General features: G+C 40.5%; 1 protein-coding gene across 4 annotated transcripts in view; it reads left to right on the forward strand.

Annotated features, from left to right (window-relative positions):
* Positions 1-16,566, forward strand: part of CEP112 (centrosomal protein 112) — a 224,113-nt gene that overhangs the window by 81,917 nt on the left and 125,630 nt on the right. For all 4 annotated transcript variants that reach the window (XR_014153298.1, XM_081849579.1, XM_081849578.1 and 1 more), the window contains 2 exons: positions 6,710-6,845; positions 14,160-14,267. Coding sequence is in view for 3 of the 4 variants with exons in the window: in XM_081849579.1 (XP_081705705.1) it covers positions 6,710-6,845; positions 14,160-14,267 (244 nt within the window). In the remaining variant the exon portion in view is untranslated. The remainder of the gene's footprint in view (positions 1-6,709; positions 6,846-14,159; positions 14,268-16,566) is intronic.

The following is a 16,566-nucleotide window of genomic DNA, read 5'->3' on the forward strand; positions in this document are numbered from 1 at the left end:
GCATGCTGAGATACTAAAGATGTGCACAAGTCTTAAGTACAGGAGCTAGATCATCATTTCCCTATCACTAAGTAAAGTCGGAGAAAGATGAGGCTCTTCTGGAAGTATACTTTGGAACTGTGATACCAAAACAGAAATGGACTATCCCAAACCCTTATTCTACAATTGTCCTTAAGAAAAGAAACATAGAATTGTTCCTTCCCATGGAAAGCTTCTTGGGAGAAAGTAAGGCTGGATGGGATGGTCCTTGACCAAGACAGAAGAGTGGAAATAGTTTGCAGAAAAATGGGCTTTTCCTTTGTCTCCCAAATCCGAGAAATGTGAACATACGCCCTCTTCCTTTTGCTCTTTATTTCTAGACTTCCATTACAGCCACAGGTCTCTTCTGTCTGTAACGTACCTGGAATTTCCAGTGGTAGCCTTGGCTTAGTAACTGTTGCTTAGCAACATGACGGCCACTATTCCTCTTTATTTTTGTCAGAATATGTGTATCATCCAGGTTTAGGGTGATATTTCAGTGGCTTGTGTTAAGCAGCTTGGTGGGTTGTTGTAGGTCTCTGGGATGGATTGAGAAATAAATGACAAATGCTGCAAGCTCCTGATACTTTCAAGTACCTACGTACCTTAAGACAAAAGATAAAAATGATTCTTATTTGATTTATTAAAACCTGCAGAGGTTGCTCCCTTTCTTTTGGGCAGGAATAGTAATTAGAATACCCAGGAGGTTTTGGGGTGTGTGTGTTTTTTGTCTGAGAGGTATAAATAAATTGAAAAAGTCGTAAGAGAAGAAATCAAGTTCCTGAACGAAGTTTCTCAGGATTTTCCTTGTAATGCATACTCTTGCTAGCGAGTTTTATTGGTATTTCATAAAGTTTGTCCCTGGAGTGGAGTGCAAAAACATCTTCTGCCTGATAAAGTTTTTAACTTTTATCCTGTGTTGGGAAAGTTATGCACCAGTCAAGCATAAATCCATTCAGATTACGAGGTGTTTTAGGGCAAAGTGGGGGAAGAGATAAGGCTGGTTTGCTCTACTGGGTTTTTAACAGAAACCTGTGGACCTGTTAAACCAAATGAGTCAGTTGCAAGGTCTTATCTCCCTAGTGTTTCTTGTGGCTTTTTAATATCTGAAATAAGTGATATGAAATGGCAAGTAGTTCCAGAGGACTTTTCAAATGCTGAAATAGTTGTTCTGTTAATTGATTTGCCCTTTACCTTATGCACAAAGTTATTGTTGAGTTGCGGTGGTTATTACAAGTAATCGTTTGTGTTTTGACATGTAGTAAGTCACAAATCTATTCTGAGATTATTAGTATACCAACCATTGGATCACCCCTAGTTTTAGTTGATCTCATTGTGAATATTTTGGTATTATCTCTTCTGTACAGAGTTGTTTTTATATTTTGGAAGAGAGATGGAAGTGAAATAATTGCTTAAACACTTAAGACAAGTATTTAGAATACATATTCTCACTTTATTTGTACATTTCTTCCTTAAATTGTTATTTAGACTTCATAGTCATGTTTAAATGGAGATTATTTACGCAATTCTGCTAATTCTGTAACCATATCCTTGATACATTGAGATGAAAGAATTTTTTTTCTTACAAATAAATTGAGGCCAAAGATTAAATTCGTGCTTTTATTATTCATGCCAACTCAGTTTTTAAGGGATTTGAGTGATGTAACTGTATTGTATTGGGCACTGCAACAAGTAATACCGGGGGTGGGAGAGAGACCTTCAAAGTGAATATTTTAATGCTTCATGGAAACAACACTTCTCAATATCCTAGAGGGGAAAAGTTGCGAACTACAAATTATTGCTGTAGATGTAGAACAGGCTTCTGCACCCTGGAAAATCAATGGAAGCTGATTCCTGGCTGGCAACTTCTCAAGAGGCTGATGGTTGAAATACATCAGAAATGAAATCAGATTCCTGAAGCACAACAGATTTCAATGCAATTATCAAAGAGAGTAAGATGGAGTTCGTTGGTTGGTTTAGATAATGTAAGTATCAGCCAACAGTCTGAGAAGAAAAACTTTGCATATTCAAAGGCAATAACATTGAATGTCATGTTTTCAGTTCATCGGCAACTTGTGTTTGCCTCTCTGTGTCCCTTCAACCCAAAGGGTTGCAGGTTTGATCCCCGTATGAGTCAGCTGCATATTCCATCATTGTAGGGGGCTGGACAAGATGGTCCTCAGAGTCGCTTTATTATACAGTTCTTATTCTGTTTTTATTTGTTTCCTTTTGAGCGGGCTGAATGTTGATGACTCTGCACAAGTACATGTTTTCCTAAACAGCTATTTGCAGTGAGCTGCTTTTTCATCTTTGGTAAGGGTGCAATCAAAACCCTGGCTTTGCAAGTTGGCAGTGCTTAACAGAACAGTGGGACCAACACTGTATAAGCAGCCCTGCTGCTCACACCATCCAGGATGAAAGTGGGGGCAAATAACAGTGCCAGCTTGGAACTAGAGCAGAATTTAACCTGAATTGGGTGTGATGCACTCATGAAAAGGGGCCTTTTCAGGACTTTCTACAGGTTTCTATTAGTGGGGAACCCACCAGCAGCCCTTCTGCCCACCTGCCCATTTGGTGGGTGGGACAAAAAACTGCACACAATCCAGCCCCACACAAAGTGTGTGTGTGGGGGGGTGTTGAATGGCAGCATTAGACTGCAGTTCTACACACATTGGAATGCAGTAGAACTTCCTTCTAGGTATGCAGCCAAAGCTAAAATTAACCACCATCTTTAAAAGACATAGGTAAAGGTAAAGGGACCCCTGACCATTAGGTCCAGTCGTGGCCGACTCTGAGGTTGTGGCGCTCATCTCGCTTTATTGGCCGAGGGAGCCGGCATACAGCTTCCGGGTCATGTGGCCAGCATGACTAAGTTGCTTCTGGTGAACCAGAGCAGTGCACGGAAACGCCGTTTACCTTCCCACCAGAGCGGTACCTATTTATCTACTTGCACTTTGATGTGCTTTCGAACTGCTAGGTTGGCAGGAGCAGGGACCGATCAATGGGAGCTCACCCCGTCGCGGGGATTCGAACCGCCGACCTTCTGATTGGCAAGTCCTAGGCTCTGTGGTTTAACCAACAGCGTCACCCGCGTCCCTTTAAAAGACATAGATCACTATTTTTTTTTTAAAAAACTAACACTCCAAACCTTTCAAAACTTCTATCTAAGCCTCAGATTTTTGGGTATTGAATTACAAGAGGATCTGTCCTGGAGTGTCAACACAAGGGGGCTTGTGAAGAAGGCGCAGCAGAGACTGTACTTTTTGAGAATCCTAAGGAAAAACCATCTTCCGCAGAAACTGCTGCTTGCCTTCTATCACTGTGCCATTGAGAGCGTGCTCACTTATGGCTTATGTGTGTGGTACGGAAGCTGTAGTACCCAGGACAGGATGGCGTTGTGCAGAGTTGTGAAGGCAGCAGAGAGCATTGTTGGCTGCCCACTCTCCACCTTAGAGCAGATTTATGCCACAAGGTGCCATAGGAAGGCACTGGACATAGTAAAAGATCCATCACATCCTGGTCACTGTCTCTTCGAGCTCCTGCCGTCGGGACGGAGATACAGGACGATGAAGACAAGAACGAGCCGTCTCAAGAACAGCTTCTTCTCCAGAACGATCTCGGCCCTGAATGGGAAACCTGGACTTTGAAAGTCATCTAATCTTCCTTGCTGTATTATACGATATTGTTTTAATTAGTGTTTTTATAGTTGTTCTGATTTTGAGTGGAGTGCCCTACCTGCGTGGATGGAGCAGCCAAGTAATTTCGTTGTCCCCGAGAGGGGGCAATGACAATAAAGATATTATTATTATTATTAGTAGTAGTAGTAGTAGTAGTAGTAGTAGTAGAAATTATGCTATAGTTTACATGCCTATGAGCCTTTTTTGTTGAAATGTATAACCTGTGAGTTTAATCAACCTTTTACACACACACACCCGACAACAGATAGCCTATCAGTTATATCAAATTCAGTTTGCTATGTTTACAGTAGAAATCATTGTGACTTCTTAACAGTGTAGAAATATGTCAGTATGCAGATCTGTAGAAACGGAAATGTATTTAAAAAGTAATAATTTTGCTATATATAAAGGCAAAGCTAGCAACGAAATTTATTTACAAATATACAAATCTGGAAAAACAAAAGCAGGCATCTGTGTTATGTATAATTGTTTTTGTCAGCCGTTTTGAGTTTATAAAGAAAAAGGGTTAACAGCTTTCTGAATAAAATAAACATAAAATAAATATATTACACGCATGTATTGTTACCGTATTTTTCGCCCTATAGGACACACTTTTTCCCATCCAAAAATGAAGGGGAAATATGTGTGTGTGTCCTATGGGGCGAATGCAGGCTTTTGCTGAAGCCTGGAGAGCGAGAGGGGTCGGTGCGCACCGACCCCTCTCGCTCTCCAGGCTTCAGGAAGCTATCCGCAAGCCGTGGGAGCCCGTGGGAGTTTCCCCTGGGCTCCCACGGCTTGCGCAGAGCTGCCTGCACCCCGAAGCCCCGGTGCGCTGAGCAGTCGCTCCAGGTAGCTTCAGGATAAGAGGCAGCGGTGCGCAAGCCGCGGGAGAGCTCCCCCGGCTTGCGCAGAGCTGACTCTTATCCCGACGCCCCGGCGCGCTGAGCAGTTGCGCTGGGGCTTCGGGTAGCTCTGCGCAAGCTGCGGGATGGCTCCCACGGCTTGCGGAGAGCAGCCTGTTCTGGGGGCTGGGGTAGGGGGAAGCTCGGACTTCCCCCGCCCCAGCCTCGCGCCTGGGGGGGGGGGGAATAATTTTTTTTTCTTTATTTCCCCCCCAAAAAACTAGGTGCGCCTTATGGGCCGGTGCGCCCTATGGGGCGAAGAATACGGTATATTAAAACCATAAAGAAAGCAAGTTAGGTATGAGTCCTAGATTGGGGTGTGTGTGTAAAAATCAGATTTGTTTTATTCTCACAAAATAGCAGTCTTTTTTTAAAGAAAAACCACCACCACCTAAGAATACTCACATATAAGAGAGAAGTTGAGAGGAAATGTAGTATAAATAATAACTTATACCATAAATACAAGGAGAATTGAAAATAGGCATGCTTGTATTCATGGACAAATAGGACCTGCAATGTGGAGTGCTTCTGTTTGGTGCTCCAGCCAACTATTCATATTCTCTTTTAGGAAGTTGCTCTGGTCTCCCCACCTAGTTTTCCATTCCTCCTGACCAACAGGCAGCATACAGTGTCCCCCGAGCACATTCAGTCATCATTGGGCTACTTTGGACTGTTTCCTTCCATTCTTTTTTGTACGTCCGCAAGCACTGGAGTTTCTCCAAACCTGCCCCTTTGTGCATGGATGGTGCGATTTCAGATATGTAAGAATCTACACCTACCTCTGAACTTTGGAAATAGAGGGAATGATATATTGCTTTAAAACATGTCAGCTGCATGCATCATACCAAGATCAAAGGTTGTTACGAGAATAAGAACCTGTGCATAATTCTGAAAAAGACCATATTATGGTCAGTTGTGATACTTCAGTTTCTAATGCTCCTGAAAGCTGCATCTTTAGTCTTTAAAAATTAGTGTTCACTGTTTGACATTAAGATAATGTGACTTGGGATAATCATACTCTTTTGAAGCATAAGTTGTGTCACCCATGCAAATGCTGAATTGATATCATAACTGCGCATTAAGAGTTTTCACTAAATTGACTTGAGAAGATCCCAATGTGTGTCATGTTCTCCATACTTAATAATCTGACGTATACCAGGCAGCAAATAATCCTCTTTCTTTCTTAGAGGAGATGGTGGAGGGGATATACTTCTGTTGATGTGTTAATGTATGCATATACTGTAACAATGCAGGCATATATATTCCAAATGTTTTCTTGATTAAATATCTTTGGATGATGTGTTAACGTTACTTAATGGAAGATTAAAGAAAAGGGTTCTATGGGGTACAATAAAGCTGCACTACTTAAGCTTCCTTGGTATAGCTGAAAACTTTGAAGGTGAAATAACCTGCACAAGAGCCTAGTCCTATGTTTGGGCTCTTTTTGGCTCCCAGTACGTTTCCGAGCACAATTCAAAGTGTAGGTGCTGACCTTTAAAGCCCTAAATGGCCTTGGCCCAGTATACCTGAAGGAGCGTCTCCACCCCCATCGTTCTGCCCAGACACTGAGGTCCAGTGCCGAGGGCCTTCTGGTGGTTCCCTCACTGTGAGTAGCAAAGCTACAGGGAACCAGGCAGAGGGCCTTTTTGGTAGTGGCACCCGCCCTGTGGAATGCCCTCCCATCAGATGTCAGAGATAAACAAGTACCTGACATTTAGAAGACATCTGAAGGCAGCCCTGTTCAGGGAAGTTTTTAATGTGTGACATTTTAATGTATTTTTAATCTTTGTTGGAAGCCGCCCAGAGTGGCTGGGGAAGCCCAGCCAGATGGGCAGGGTACAAATAAATTACGGTATTATTATTATCATTAATAATATTAATATTATGATTATAACTACTCAATGAGCAAGTGAAAATAATCTCTGATTTACCATCCAACTTGTTGTTTTCTCCTTCAGAGTATTGCTAAGGGAAGTTTGGCATAACCATGGACAGGAAATTAAAGCCTGAGTACTACTTTAAATGGATAGGGTTAAAGGCCTTTCTTCTACACAAGCGCACATGTTCTTTTATTTGATACTTGAACTACGGAAAATTTCTCTGACTTTCTAGGGAGAAGGAGGAGCAGCTGACTCGGGCGATGGAGGTACAGAGGCTGCATGCCCAGCAGGCTGATGCTGCCCTGGAGGAGTTTAAGCGGCAGGTGGAGCTGAACTCAGAAAAAGTCTATGCTGAAATGAAAGAGCAGGTGAGGAGGTCACAATGCCAGCCTTTCTGCAACTATCTGTCTCAGTGGGGAAGCATATTCTCATCTTATATTTCCAGAAACATACTTCACTTGATAGTGCTACATCAAACTCTTTCACAATGCAACGGCTTTTCCAGCAAGTCAGAAAAAAGGATGTTAGCCGTTGATTTATCTTTATAACAAAGCCAGGATTGACATTGCTATAAAACTATCCGTAGCAGTATTACTGATTAGGGCTTTTTCCAAAAGTTCCAAGAATAAAATACTAGTTTATGCATTGTTCTGGGTTGCATCTTATCTCCCTTTTTTCACATCTCTTATTTCTTATTTTTAATGGAAAATTCACTTTAGATGTATCTAGCCAATCTCACTGTTGCGATAATGTGAAAGCCTGGCATGGTAGGAAACCTTTCTCCTCACTTCATTACTGAAGCCACTTGCATTTAATTTCAGTCTTGCAGTGCAGGTAAGGCACAATATTTCCTGTGAAAGGGTCATAGGTATTCTCTCGGATGCAGCGGCACAATGACTGTTTAAGGCAAATGAAAAGAAATGGAGAAAGGGCCATGTAAGCATGGCAAATAGCAAGTGATATATTTTTAAAACAAAAGGAAGGGGGGGAAACATTGTCATGTGAGGCTCTGTTTGTTGAGTGAAGTGTCTGAAGGACAAAAGGAAGGGGGGGAAACATTGTCATGTGAGGCTCTGTTTGTTGAGTGAAGTATCTGAAGAAGTGTGCATGCACACGAAAGCTCATACCTAGAACTAACTTAGTTGGTCTTTAAGGTGCTACTGGAAGGAATTTTTTTATTTTGTTTTGACTATGGCAGACCAACATGGCTACCTATCTATATTTGTTGAGTGAGTTTGAGGAATCCCTGTACCACTGGGGTAGAGAGGAGGAAGGATTTCCCAGCCAATTTCTTATAGGCCAGTGGAAACACAGGGATGCGGCAATATATCAGTGATGGGTGGGAGAGAAATGTGAAACAGGAGTGCAATTACTCCAGAAATTCTAAAGTATTTGTCTCAATATACGTATAGTGCAATATAGGCTTGTTCAGTGGTTCACTGGTTGTGTGTGTGTATATTGGTACACCTGTGAAACCAGTAAATAGCTTAATTTTTAGTTAGAAAAATATGGGAGGCAAAATGATAGCTGCAGGAGATGGTGTCTCCAGATATTAGGTGTTGGGCAGAAAGAATTCAGGTTGGATGGAAGAGCAGTGAGGCACCCCCTCTCCGCCCACAAAGGAACCCCTGGTAGGAAGGAACATCACATTTGCCAGCTCCTTGGGGATAATCTGTACACTGGGGAGTACACATAGTGTACACTCTGGAGCTGCTGAAGAAGCCACAAACTTTTTTTAAAAACCACCCAATAAAATAAATAGACTCAGGGCTTTTTTTTTTCTTTAAAAATGTTTAGGGGTTCTCTCATTTTCCTACTCATATTGAAATACTGCCCCTCAATAAGGCCAAACTTAAATTCACAAAATGTTTAGGGGTATGGGTACCCCTGCGTACCCCCAGAAAAAAAGCACTGAATAGACCTGCTGACAAAAACATCTGTACTGCGTAGGGAACTGAGTCATATACTGATTTCTAAGGCTGATTCCTTCAGCTCCCACACCCATGTTCATCACAGTTACAGAAGACTCCCTGGAAAAGACCCTGATGTTGGGAAAGATGGAGGGTACAAGGAGAAGGGGACGACAGAGGATGAGATGGTTGGACAGTGTTCTTGAAGCTACCAGCATGAGTTTGACTAGACTGCGGGAGGCAGTGGAAGACAGGAGTGCCTGGCGTGCTCTGGTCCATGGGGTCACGAAGAGTCAGACACAACTAAACGACTAAACAACAACAACAATTTGGCTGAGGGGTAGTGGGGAGCATGCTCTGGTTCATGGGGTCATGGAGAGTCGAACACGACTAAGATGACTAAACAACAACAGGAACAACATTTGGCTTGTTTGAAGTAAATATAATCCTCTGTTAATCACTCAAAAATTCATGATTCTGCATAAGAGGCTCCTTGAGGAAATGTTGGTGTACCTGCCAATTTGTGTGTCTGATAGCCAACCTACACATATTTCCTACACCTGAGTTTTAGAACATATTTGGTCAAATTGTTGCTTGCTGTTACGACAGAACCAGCAAATTATGAACAGGCTGAGAAATTAAAGGTAAACCCCTGACCCTTAAGTCCACTTGCGGACGACTCTGGGGTTGTGGCGCTTATCTCGCTTTACTGGCCGAGGGAGCCGGCGTTTATCCGCAGACAGCTTCCCACTTCTGGCGAACCAGAGCAGCGCATGGAAACACCATTTACCTTCCTGCCAGAGATGTACCTATTTATCTACTTGCAATTTGACGTGTTTTCGAACTGCTAGGTTGGCAGGAGCAGGGACTGAGCAACGGGAGCTCACCCTGTCGCGGGGATTCGAACCGCCGACCTTCTGATTGGCAAGCACTAGGCTCTGTGGTTTAATCCAGCAGAACATGAGGGGTAATGGGGAGCATTTGAGCACATGGCTTAATCATTTAATGCCTGATCGTGGTTTGGTGTTATTTTTGAATCGATTAAATCCACCTGTCACAGGGATTCGGTGTGCTAAATAGCCTGGGTCCAGGTGCTAAGGTAGACTTCACATTTGTTCTAATTAACATTGGAGCTCAGTTAAACCTTAAAGTTCTGCTGTAGTGCATGCAAAAAGGATCAACATTGTAAAATGTTGCAGTTCTAAGCCCATAGCTTTTATATTCTTAAATTTCTGTTCATAGTACAATGTTGTATCAGAAAGAATTATCTTCTTTTTAATGTAGCTATTGATGGCATAAAGTTAAAGTTTTAGCAACACAATATCTTTTATATATCCTCATTTTTTCATTTTAATCTTTTATTGAGAAAGTAAGTGTGGACAGTATTGTGGATTTTTCAGTTACTATAACCAATATTTTATTTATTAGACTATATAATTTATGGCTTTCTGATATTGTTACCATCTGCTTTTTATTTTGCAAAGGCTCATGGCTGTCGCAATAATCAGATGTCTGTTAATGGGGCTGTTGTTAGAATGCTAACTATGGAGGTGTGTGTGTTTTCTCTCGGTTTGTGCCCAGTTCATCGCCAAATATTTCCGCGCTTTGATAATTTCTCCACATCATTTCTACCCTTAAGCCTTGATTCTGCTGCTATGAACCATGCCAGAGTTAAATGAATATAGTCATTGCCAAAGTTTGAACATATCAGGAAACATGATGCATGTACAGTGGTACCTCGGGTTACATACACTTCAGGTCACATATGCTTCAGGTTACAGACTCTGCTAACCCAGAAATAGTGCTTCAGGTTAAGAACTTTGCTTCAGGATAAGAACAGAAATCGTGCTCCTGCAGCGCGGCGGCAGCAGGAGGCCCCATTAGCTAAAGTAGTGCTTCAGGTTAAGAACAGTTTCAGGTTAAGAATAGACCTCTGGAACGAATTAAGTACTTAACCCGAGGTACCACTGTATTGTTCACCGTTGGAGCTGTGTGGGGAATTCCTTTGAAGAAGTCCCTGGATGCATATGTTTTCTTCTATGCACATAAACAGACACTTCTGACACAATTGATTGTTGTAGTGTTCTTCATTTGTGAAGGGTGATTTTGATAAGTGGTTTCAAATCAACTTTTTCTTTGGTTTCCTTATGTGGTCAGTTAGCAATTCACGGCTGGTGTGCTGCCTGTGGACTGTGGACTTCATGATGGCTTAACCTAATCTGAAACAAATAAGAAATGGAAGTGAAATAATTGGCTACTGTACCAGAAGAAATGATCATATAAACAATGCCCACTATTTTAGCTCTAGTGCTTGTCAGTCTTGGCAAATGAGACGACCAGACCACACTTTTCATTTTTATTTTAGAGAGGGATTTGTTATTAGTATTCTTATTTATGCAGTGCCATCCACATACGCATTTCCCCCCAGGGTAATATTAGTTTTAAAAAGAGGCTTTTATCTAAAATTCAACAGTTGAAGGAAGTATGGAGATAACAGAAAAAGGCAGGAAGAATGTGGGGAAATGCAATCATATGTTCTTAAGCTTCATTTTATGTGGGTCTGAGGACTGGGGTGTGTACTATTACATAATTTGTTCTAATGTGAAATACATTCTTTATCACATTTGTATCCCATTCTACTCTATCTTGTGGAGCCAAGGGTTGCACACATGTGGTATTCCCCATTTCATCAGTGGGTCCGAGTCCACCTTTTTGGGGTGAAAGATGAGAATTGCTGTTGAGACTGTTGTTGCTCTTTTTGCTTACTGTTTGAAATGGTTTAAGTATTGTATGGCTTACTTGTTTTAATTTAAACCAGTGATGGCCAAACTTGGCCCTACAGCTGTTTTGGGACTACAATTCCCATCATCCCTGACCACTGGTCCTGTTAGCTAGGGATGATGGGAGTTGTAGTCAAAAAACAGCTGGAGGGCCAAGTTTGGCCACCACTGATTTAAACTGTATGAGTTGTATTCAAGAAGTCATGTCATTAGCTCAAGGACTTTCAACTGTGCAATAGAACTTCCACTCCCTATCCTCTCCCTATGCCCCTTCATCTGTTCTGGGGAGTTCCCCAACCCTCCAGAGCAGATTGTGGGGTAGGAGGAGTCCCGCTGCACAGGTGGAAATCATTGTGCTAGCAGGGTGATTTGGTTGGATACAACCCTTTGTGTAACCTACTTTGAGACTGCACAGGCAAGAGTGGTCAATAAATGCACATAAGCAAATCAAAGACAAAATAATAATTATAAACAGGGGTGGTATTTAAATTGGATAAGGATTATCACTAAATAGGAAATAACTGTAACAAGTGGTTCTAACTGGGGACAGAAATTCTGCACAAGTTGAAATGTGATGTTATTAGAACTCCAGATTCCCCCCCCCCACCTTATCTTCTCAATACTGGCAGAAGATGTGTACTTCCAAGCAACCACCGCCAGAGGGATTATGGGTATCTTCTAGCTAAATACCTCTGATAATACTTCTGATAATCTTGGCCTTCCTTTATCTCTTGAGACTATGAACTCTTCAATCACAGTATTGATGCCCCTGCTATTCCCTCCCAAGTGTTACTATGGGATGTTACTCCTGCGAACCCTAGTTTCACCACCCCACCCTTTTTAAAAAACATAGTGTTTCATCAACCTTCATAGTTCAGTTAGCAGAAACCAAAAACAACACAGGATGTGGTCCCTCCATTTTCTTTTAAAAGAATACCTTTCTAAAAATATTGAGCACAAAGTGGTAGTAAAAATCAAAGAGTCTCAAATGTTTAATTACACAGCTAAGCAAAGACAAAATTAAAGGTGCTATACAATGCATCCTCTCTCTTCAACATCTGACTTGCTCCCTATGATTCTAAACAGAGCAAACATTTACCTTGAATTATAGTCTTTTTTCATCTTGAGGTCATGCTCATGAATTGGAACTTGGGGCACATGATGTTCTCCTCCTTCCAGATGAGACTTCCTAAAAGCTAACCTCTCTTGATGTCCATTTGTATATGCCTTTCTAGATAGCTTCTAGCAAGTGATCTTTTTCATTTATTTACCTAAATATTTACCTAAATAGTATTACCTAGCCCCTTCTATGTAGCCCACAAGTTTTATTTGCTTTCAGTAGATTCTGTTCTAGGGGCTTCTGATGTCATTAGTTTTAGTACCCATCCACTACCTGGGAAACCCCCCCCCCCAATATATATTTTTCTACTATTGTTTTTTGAGGGGAAGCCTGCTGACACCTCCCTCTTTGTGCATCAATGCTTCTCTTTTGGCTACGTAAACAAAGGCACTCATAGTTTGAACATCAGAAGTAGAAAGAGTGATGATTCTGCTTAATTTAGGTCTCTGGACGCATGCATGACACAAATCTGACCACTATGCTGATAATACAAATAACTAAATTAAGAAATGAGTTAGGAGCATCACTTGCCTTTTTTCAGAGTCGAGCCATTGGTCTGTCTTGCACAGTGATGCCAACATTGACTGGCAGTGGCTTTCCAGATTTCCAGATAGGGATCTTTTCCCTACCTGGAAATACTGTAGATTATAAGTGCATGCAATTTTTCATGCACAAATTATTGATGATATTTGCTTGTTGGATTTTCTATGCCACTTCTATGTATCATACAATAATGTCAACTGTATCGTTGAACTATATTATCACATTCAGAATGTAAGGGCAAACAGGCAAATATTTGGTTAAACAATCCAGGTATATTTAGCAAGCAAGTCATGTCATGTAGTCTATAAGATAAAAAAAATGTAAGAAGCCTGGAAAGCTTGAGCAAAAGTCTTTCTTGAGTGCAAATATAATAACCCCAGTCATGACTGTTTTCAGAATCAGTATATAGTATTGCATTTAATTACTACAGACAAACACATTTATAATGAAATTCAAACACAGTTGCATGAGAGAGGAAAATAAAGATGGAATATTCTCGGAAGATGCAAGAACTACCTACTCTTGAAGAATGGCAGACAAAGGTGATTGACTTCATGGGACTGGCAGAGATGACCGGCAGAATTCGTGACCAGGGGAAAGAGGCAGTGGAAGAAGACTGGAAGAAATTTAAAATATATCTTAAAAATTGTTGTAAAATTGAGGAGTGTTAAGATGTCAAGGGGTAAGAAGCAGAGAACTACAGCTGTAATTAACAAATTTATGGGAATTTAATGAAGGGAACTAAATGGATAAATTGACTAAAGGGTTGCTAAAAAATTTTAAAATAAGGATGCAGCGAAAGGGTGGTAAGGGGAAGTCGATTGAAAGAAGTTATAAGAAAATAAGATTATGAATTTATTTATGTTTGATTTGTTTATGTTTGTTTGTATGTTGTGATGTGTTTGTTCTTTAATTATGTGTTTTAAAATCTGAATAAAAATTATTATTAAAAAAAAAAAAGATGGAATATTCTCCAGCCAAAGTCCAGCATTTTAAACTGCCATTGTTTTAAATTAAATGCTGCAACAAAGTATTTTAGACAAAATCTATTCCTCAGTTTGTCATGAGCTACAGTCCGCTTCATCAGATGCAAAACTGGAGAGAGCTCAGCACTGGTTTCAGTCTCCCAGTGAAAATTACTAAATTTTATCTGGATTGTGCTGGTGGTCTTGTCACTACAGATATTGTATCCTTGAATCACCCTCAGCAACACACAACAATGCTGCAGGACCATTTTAAGCTGTTTGATGGCAGGAGAACTGTTATCAGCAGTGTCTTGTCTTGAAATAACTAATTTATATATGTTAAATATTGTCTCTTACTTTCTAGATGGAAAGAGTGGAAGCAGATCTAAGCAGATCAAAATCTCTCCGTGAAAAGCAGTCAAAAGAATTCTCCTGGCAGCTTGAAGAGCTCAAGCAAAGATATGAGCAACAGGTTAGCTAGCTAGCTTTAAAATAAATACATATTATAAACAACAACTCTAGCATTTACCTTTTGATACAGCTGGGCCCAACTTGCATTTTCTTCTTAAAAAATAATAATATTGGATGTTGTTGACTTAAGTTTCACAGGCAGTTCATTAACACAAGGTTTGCATTCTTTTCTATTGTTTACACTTGTAGCAAGGCTTCCTACTTATTTCCAGAGGTTTCAAATTGTGTTTGGTGTATATTGCTATATCTCAAGATGTTCCAGACCCTGGTTTGCTGAACTCGAAACTCATCTCCTTTGTTTAAATGCCATATTATCACTTCATAGTTAAAGCAAGCCATGTTTGTAAGCCAACAGCTATGGTTTCACACTATGGTTTGTTGGCAGAAAACAAACCATGAGTTGCCCCTCTGCCAGAATATCTATATAAATTTCTCATGAAATCTTCTTTATGATCTTCTGCTAAATTCTTTTTTCTCATCCCTGGATGTCTGTTCTTTAAAACTTTACACTAATAGTTCATTCTGTTCCTTTTATCTGTTTTTTTTGGCAACAAACTACAAGATAACTTCAGCGCGAGTCATTTCTGAATATTTCTGAACTTTATCATGGTCTCTGCAGTGTTGTATATTGGTTCTAAATATCCCATTTAATGGTACCAACTTTTCATTCATGCATTATGTAGAGTCAGGTTCTACAGCACTGTTGTGGATTTGTGCCTTGAAGATTGTCATGCCTTTTAGGTAAAAGAGTGCGTTCCAAAATGTTGATTAAAGTGAGTTATAATTGAGCCCTAAGACAAAACAGGTAGTGTATTCCTCTGCATTACATACAAGATGCCTCAGGTGATACAATGATGTTGCCAAGGCAAAGCCTGTGCTTTGAAATATACAGCCTGGAATGTTCAAATGATATCATGGAACATCATGGGCGACCTCTGTGCTTTCTCTCCATCTGGAGTGCAATGTCCCCAGCCCCACTAGCCTTATCCAAGATTCAATATAATGCCAGCTGCAGTAAGTTGCTGCCTCAATGAAACAGATAGGAAGAGGGCCCATCCTTACCTTTCATGTCTTTGCTGTGGAGATGCTGGTGGACCAGCTTTTACTGGGAGGTGGGGGAGATGTGGCCTTCTAAGGATTTATCAGCAGAAAATTAGCTTAATAGCCTGGGGGTATTTTGTGAGCAGTGGAGGGGACTGTCATAGGTTGCCAGAAGGGTGGGTGGTTTGTTTTGTTTTTTTCCTGGAAGAGATGACTGGGAGCTAAAACTTCAGTCATGTAGCATGGACCAAAAACATGATGTGGTCATCTTAGATGCCTTGATTGATGAAGACTTGATGAAGGATTTTAGCACTCTAAATGGGACAGTTGTGAATGATGTGTGGATTCCAGAATGGACATCGCCCTAAAATTTGATCATCAATTGAGATTTGAATCTGATATCCTGATTGCAAAAATGTTAGTGTTATGTTTGGTTAAAAAACAGCAGTCCTTGGTCATGTTCATGAATTTACGTATTAGCTTACCTATTCTTTCTTCCCTTCTTTTGTAATTTACTCTGGGTACTTGCTGGTAGAAGAGCATGATATAAATACCAAAATATTAAATAACCTCAACCCTTAGATTTGTATCCAGCAAAAATAATAATTTATTAATTTGACCATCAGTCAGCTGGATGCCGATGGTTCACAGGGAGTGAGGTTAAGGGTGAACCTGCCTTTGTTTCCATTACTTGGTATTCAGACAGCTATTTTGTTTCTGTGATGTGGAAGTCAATAATAAATAGCTATTGACAGACATATCTGTGGATATGTTTAATCCTTTTAAAAAGTAATCTAAGATGGTTACTGGTGCCATATAGTGGTAGAATATTCTGGTTAGACTGGTAAACCTTGCTTGATTTATTTATGTCAGAGATCTAAAACTCCATCCTGTGTCCAGATCAGAGCATGGGGCACCTTAGAACACAGCAAAGAATATAAAAAGTAATATAAAGTTAAATCCTTGTGCACCATTAAAAATGGAGCTTCCCACATAAGGTTTAACAGTGGCTAAAGTCAACATTGGGAATTGGCATTCCAAAGGGAGTTTATAGTAGGACACAATCTGAGTCTGAGAGACAGTTTAAAAGAGCTCTGTATATTTCTTCATTGAAATGTCCTTCTTTCAACAAAATATGATGGCAAGGCCCATGTTGGTGCCAGCTAGACATCTCACTCACATTCAGCTTCAGATTTGTCACTTTCCTTTGAAGTACCTACTAAGGTCATTTTTTAAAAGAGAAACTTTTTGTTTTTGGC

This window comes from Podarcis erhardii (assembly GCF_964252035.2).
Source record: "Podarcis erhardii genome assembly, chromosome: 2".
Taxonomy (NCBI): domain Eukaryota; kingdom Metazoa; phylum Chordata; class Lepidosauria; order Squamata; family Lacertidae; genus Podarcis; species Podarcis erhardii.